Source organism: Peromyscus eremicus, chromosome 6 (genome assembly GCF_949786415.1).
Source record: "Peromyscus eremicus chromosome 6, PerEre_H2_v1, whole genome shotgun sequence".
Classification (NCBI taxonomy): Eukaryota; Metazoa; Chordata; class Mammalia; order Rodentia; family Cricetidae; genus Peromyscus; species Peromyscus eremicus.
In genome coordinates, this window is record NC_081421.1 from 115,109,020 (window position 1) to 115,115,019 (window position 6,000).

Genomic DNA, 6,000 nt, shown 5'->3' on the forward strand with positions numbered 1-6,000 from the left:
GAATTTCCACACTACATGTGACATGAGTGCTTTTGCTAAAAACATAGATGTCTGCACTCCTCTGAACAACACCTCCCCCCTTGAACAGACCAAATTCTTTCAGAAAGTAGCTTAAGGGGGGAAGGGGGAGTAGTTAAAATCAGAACAAGTTTAGAGAAATTCTCCAAGGTGGATCCTCAGATTGTGTGTGTGTGTGGGGGGGGGGGGTGTACACACATGTATTTCTTTATCTTTTGTTATTCTCCTTGCATTTTCTTTTTATAAAATGAAGGCGAATGATTCACTTTAACATTCTGCCTTTAAATTCTCTTACAGGAGGTCTGTTGTTTCAACAACCAACTTCTTCCCCCTGGCTTGGATCTCTGGAAGCAGGAAGTTAGCAGGGTCTTCATCAGGAGATTCGATCAAACAAAATAAAGCACTATTTTTAGAAAACAGCATTAGCAGCATGAAAGCCCAGGTGTCAGCAGCCTGTGAGGCTGCAGCTGAGGTCGGCCTCACGGAACCAGTCATGGTAGCACCCTGGCATCCAGGCCCATTTGGCTCTTGCTAGGTCCAATAGGAACAGGGCAGCTACTGAAGCATGGTACTCCACAGCTTCCAGAGGAACCTCTGTGGGCACTGTGGTGGAGACTCTCTGAGATTAGCAACTAGGAGCCAGCAACTACCTCAAGACTGAAGGAGACCTGAATCCTCCCCCAGTAATTACCAGGAAAAGGCATCAAGGAAGAAGCTCAAAAGGAACAGGGCTACCACAGGTCAACAGTCCCAGGGCTCCCATCCAAGACCACCAAGGCCAGAGTGAGCTCTGGAGTCCCTAAACTAACGGACTTCAGATTACACACAGATGGCTCTAGAAACGCTGTTGCGTTCAAAAGCTACAAAACCTGACAGGAGAAGATGCTTGTGCTGTGACCAATAATACCCAAGGCTTTCCTACTGAGAGCAGAGCTGAAACAGCCAGCAAGTATCCACGTATACACACCAAAGACTCGGATGCAAAGTGCTGTTAACACGACGTTCTTCGCTTAAAATGGCATGGTGAAATATGTGAGGACTACTTTATTAGCCTGGAGCTAAATACAGGTGTCAACCCCACCCTCACCCCCAAATTTAAATGTCTGTTGTAGACGACAACAATAATAACAACAACAACAAAAATACCACTAATTTTTCCAAAATACATAAGAGAAAAAGCAGAGTTTAAACCCAAACTCTGTTGAATATTTTTCTTTTAAGTTTTTATTATTTAAATACACCATACTAGAGCAAATGTCTCTGAAAATATCACAAATAAAAGATTTTTTTTCTTCATTCAGCAAATTAGAAGTAGGGGGATTTCTACATAGTAGCGGCTATGAGCCTGACTCTTTTTTTTTCTTTTTTTTCCTTTTTTGTATTTTTTTTTCTTTTCTCTTTTTAATCTTTGCCATGGGCAGAGCAACATCAGGACAAGAACACTCACATGCATACATACATTGTATTTTACAGAGATACAATAAAAGTGTTCGTGATATAATATCACAAAAGCCACATCTCTTTTCCTTTAACTCATGTTCAGTTTGATTGAAACACATTTCATTACGACACTTAAATATACAAAGAGCAAACAGAATGTTGTTAAGGTAAAACACAGGGTACAAACTCTGGCCGGTGCCCTGCTAATTGTTAATGAGGGTAGAAAGCAGATTCCAATGCTTCTTTTAATTAGCTTCATTAGTCATTCCCCTCCCCCCAAGCACCCTCCCCCCCCAAGATGTCCTTCGGTGGATCTTTTTTCATTCTCGCTACCGTCTCCCATTAGCCCAGGTTCATGGAGTCCTTAATGTCCATATTCAGTCATTTTAATACACCGATAAATGCAGGAAGGGCACTCAAGACTAAAGAAGGTGCGAAGGCATGGGGCGGGCGCTGGTTACAGAGGTCTACTGAAGACACATGGGATCCACCTGTGATGAACAAAATCTGAGATGAAGGCACGCATTCTGCATTACTTTGACCTTTCAGCAGACCTGCAAGAAATAAGAATGGGCATCTTAGCTAAAACGCTAAACTTGAGAGGTATTAAACAGCACAGCTTTGGTTGCCTCCACATTCACTAATCTTCTTTTATTAGATTACTTCCCAACTGTGACGTGATGGAGGCTCTCTGTGCGCCTTGCTCCAAAGCAGAACATGTTTTACTAGCCGAGAAAATGAGATGGTAAATGGACTCTGAGAAGCTTCAGATGTAGACATCTACCATCCTTGAACTCCCTTAAAGCGAGTTCCTCTCCAAACGGAATCAATTAGAAGGGCTCACCTCATGGGGGGTCTTGGACTTTTAAAATAGCCACAGGGCCATTCAGGGCAAGGTCCCTGAGAAGTTTGGGGTTTTATGGGCTCATTTGGAAACCTGTCCCAGTTTCCTCCCCTTTAAAGCAGGGGTAACAAAGCTGTCACTGAGTCTGACTGAGATAGCATTATTATTCTGCGGTCTTTCCGTAACCCCTCCTCACCCATCCTGGCTTCTCCCTCCAGGGCAGGTGTGTGACAAAGACTATGTTCATATATACAAGTTTGGTTTGGTTTCTTCAGTCTCCCGCCTTTGTCACGTGATGTTACATAACTATGACAGGCACAGCAATCGATACATGCGATGCGCTCCTACTAACCTAAGAAGGATCGAGGAACAGGGTTCCACGGGAAGCCTGACTCCAACATCGAAGTTAGGAATGGCAACGCACAGCCGCCAAACACAGTCTGCGTGCAACTACCAAAACGGAGTAACGTCTAGGTTTGGAGGGTTTTTTTAAAAAATGACATTTGGGACATCTCAGGAAGCTCTTCCTTTCACCCTTCCCCTAACTTACCGAAGGCCTGCGTCTCCAACCCCCACTTCCAAGCTAATTAAAGTTGTGGAGGCTCAATTCCCCAGAGCGTAAGCTCAGTGTGAGAAAGGTAATTTGTCTGTCCAGAACAAAGATGTGCCAGCAGCCAGCAAGCATATTTAATAAATGATCATCAAATGTCCTCTACGATGGACACTCACAACACCAATTATGTAACTGTGGGGAGATGTGAAGTGATATGGAACCTAGAAAGCTTTGCTGAATCTTCCTCCAACTAAAGCACAGAAAATTCTGGAAGATCCCTGTACACTTGTGAATAGAAGAAAAAAATCCCGAGCGGGCAGGAATCTATCTACACGAGCGGAAAAGATGAGTCACGATTTCTGATTTTTCTAACATCCTAGAAAGCACATAGTTTTGGGACTGGCCAAGTCTCCTCCAAATGACAGAAGCCATCAAGCTGTGAAGCTCCTCAAACACCACTGGACCCAGACTTCAGGCAAATATGACATTTCAGTTGAGAATCTTAAACTTATTTTCCTCAGAATATAGAAAAGCCAGAGCCACAGCACAGAGACTGAACAGCACATCCCTAATACCACAGACACATTTCAGAAGAACCCAAGTTTAAAAGGACCAGTGACGGGGGCTGATACTTCCCATACAATGAACTGCCTTTAAAGGGCCATACAAATAACCAACTCATTATTTTTAAGACAGAGGATGGCTAAATACATTTACTATGCATCATGCACTCAAATGTAATTGCTTCTGCGAATGGAAGGAAAATGGCCAAAATAAATATCCAATTTTCTCAACCCCCAAACACGGAGAACGAGAGAAAAGAAAATAATAACATGGAACTATTTGTCATTTCTCCTCATCTCATCTCCCGTAGAAAAGAAACGCCACAGGGTTTTGGGAAAATCATTTTAAAGCATTCTCCAAAAAGCAGTTTATGTTCCCCTAGGAAGTGTGTTTTCATTAACTCTTCCCTCTCGCCCTCTCATTAATACCTCTCTGGACCACATTCAGCTTGCCCAGAACCTTTATTTACAGGAACTACCTTGAACTGACTGTGCTCATGGTGAGTAGAACACTGAGGGCAAAATGGGAGCTACTCATGCCAACGGGGAAATGTGCTTAATTAACGCCACCCCCGAAAACACAGTGCCCGCCCGACAAGATCATTCCCTTAAGTTTTATTTCCTTAAGCCTTTTATGTGCAATTAATTTTTGAAGGCCACCTGTCTCCCTCTGTTTTAGGGACATTAAATTTCCCAACATTAAGAAAATATACACTAGCAGATTCTCCTTCATTGCCTAAACCATATTTTGTGTTCCAATATGAACACCCTATAAGTTCCATCCTGAACAAGGTGTGGGAAGCAGCTGCCTCCCGTCAAAGGCACAACACAGGCAATCCTGTAAACACAAAACAACCATCCTCTCACTTCCTCACACCTTCACTGACATCGTCTCATACTCAGTGAGGAGCTACCGGGGTGCTGCTCACACCCCAAAGTGTCCTTTGCACTAGGTCCCAGCACGGCCACTGTCTGCGTTCAGTCTTCCCAATCTGGTACCCCACCCATCTCCTCCTCCACCCTTCTCCTCACCAGGCATACTCTGGAATAAGCTGTAATTTTTTAAAAATAATTTACTAAGTCAGGAAATAGCATAAAACCAGGAACACAGCAAGATAAGGCACACACTGGGAGAGTGTTCGGCTTTTGCATTAAAAGGGGGGGTAGGGGTCGCTATCTTACGGATGGCCTGGCCTCAAGTTCAAAGTGCGTTTCTCAAAACATTTATGTTACCCACTCACTGCTCTCAACTAGGTCCTATAGATTGACCTCATTAAAACTGACACTGTAAAACCCGGCAAGTCCTCCTGGGTGCCAGCAGTGCTCAAAGAAGCCTCCACACATCAGATGAGGTAACTGGCTGATTTTCAATAAAAAATATTAAGATTCTGATTCTTAAATGGTTATTCTGTATTCCTTCCCTATTAGTAAATTAAATAAAACTGCACAATCTCGTGTAATTAACACTTACTAAATAAAGAAAACATTTTAAATTACCCCATAAACCTAAGCAAGGGAGAAGAGCAAATATGAGCATTCTAATATGGCAGCGTAATTTTAGACAGTTAAACATTTCCAAGCATGTGTCCTTTCCGTACTCAGCAAGAAGAAAACGTATTACCAAAGACACAAAGGCCTACTATTTTCCCCCTAGACTTGGGAAGCTGGCTAAATGTCTATCTGCAGAGAAATGTTTCTGGTTTTGTAAGTATACGCCTGTGATCCTTACAACAGACATGAATGGAGTCCCCACTGCACATCCATAAGGAATTAGCAAGTGAAGTGTGCTCCTCTTGTTTCAATGCAATAACTCAGTGCTGTGCGATTGCCTGGGTTAATGATGAAAAAGTCAAACACACTATCAGAGCTGATGGAAAAATCTATCACCAATCTGAAATTAAAATTCATCTGTGGTCAATAAGATTTAATATCCATGCAAGTGGCGCTGTAAAGAGTAAATGAATCAATGTCATCAATACATAATCAGTATGAAATATGATGTGAATAAAATTATGCACACGAGTCATACATTTCACTCTTTTCTAGGCCAGGGTGGAATGAACAGGCTCTTAACTGAAGGTTGACAGTAATTGTTACAAATTAGGCACAGCAGTTATCAAAATGCACTCACTTGCATAGCTATAGGACTTACTAAGGAGATTAAAATAGATCTAAAACTATCCAGGGCTGGGATGCTGGACAACTGTTGATCACCAATTTTCCTTCTAAAGCGCCTGCTAATACTACGTGATTTGTATACTTGTATAATTTCCTCATTTCTAACTCAGGCCCAAGAACTTTCAAGTTGTGGCTCAAGACTCAAGATACATCATCTTTATAATGGGGCTGCTAGTGGCACAAAGCGGCTAGCAAGATGGAGAACTTCGTTTCAAGAGTCGTAACTCACTCAAATTCTACGAAACAACCAATCATTGCAATGCTCTCCTCTGGAGACACAGGATGTTTTGTACAACTGTTCCCTTTGGCGCCGGCCGCTACAGCATTCCCTCCCTCTGAAGACAGGCCTCCGGATTGCGGCCACAGATATAGAAATCATCCCTTCACAACAGAAAACATTTCTT

At 42.6% G+C, this 6,000-nt stretch overlaps 1 protein-coding gene across 3 annotated transcripts in view; it reads right to left on the minus strand.

The window, feature by feature from the left end:
• Positions 1-1,042: 1,042 nt before the first annotated feature.
• Lmo4 (LIM domain only 4) overlaps positions 1,043-6,000 on the minus strand; it is a 16,549-nt gene continuing 11,591 nt past the window's right edge. For 2 of the 3 annotated variants that reach the window (XM_059266370.1, XM_059266371.1), the window contains exon 5: positions 1,043-1,949. In XM_059266370.1, coding sequence (XP_059122353.1) covers positions 1,926-1,949 — 24 coding nt within the window. In that variant the 3' untranslated portion in view covers positions 1,043-1,925. Of the gene's footprint in view, positions 2,013-6,000 lie in introns of all 3 variants that reach the window. The other variant, XM_059266372.1, reaches the window with a different exon arrangement.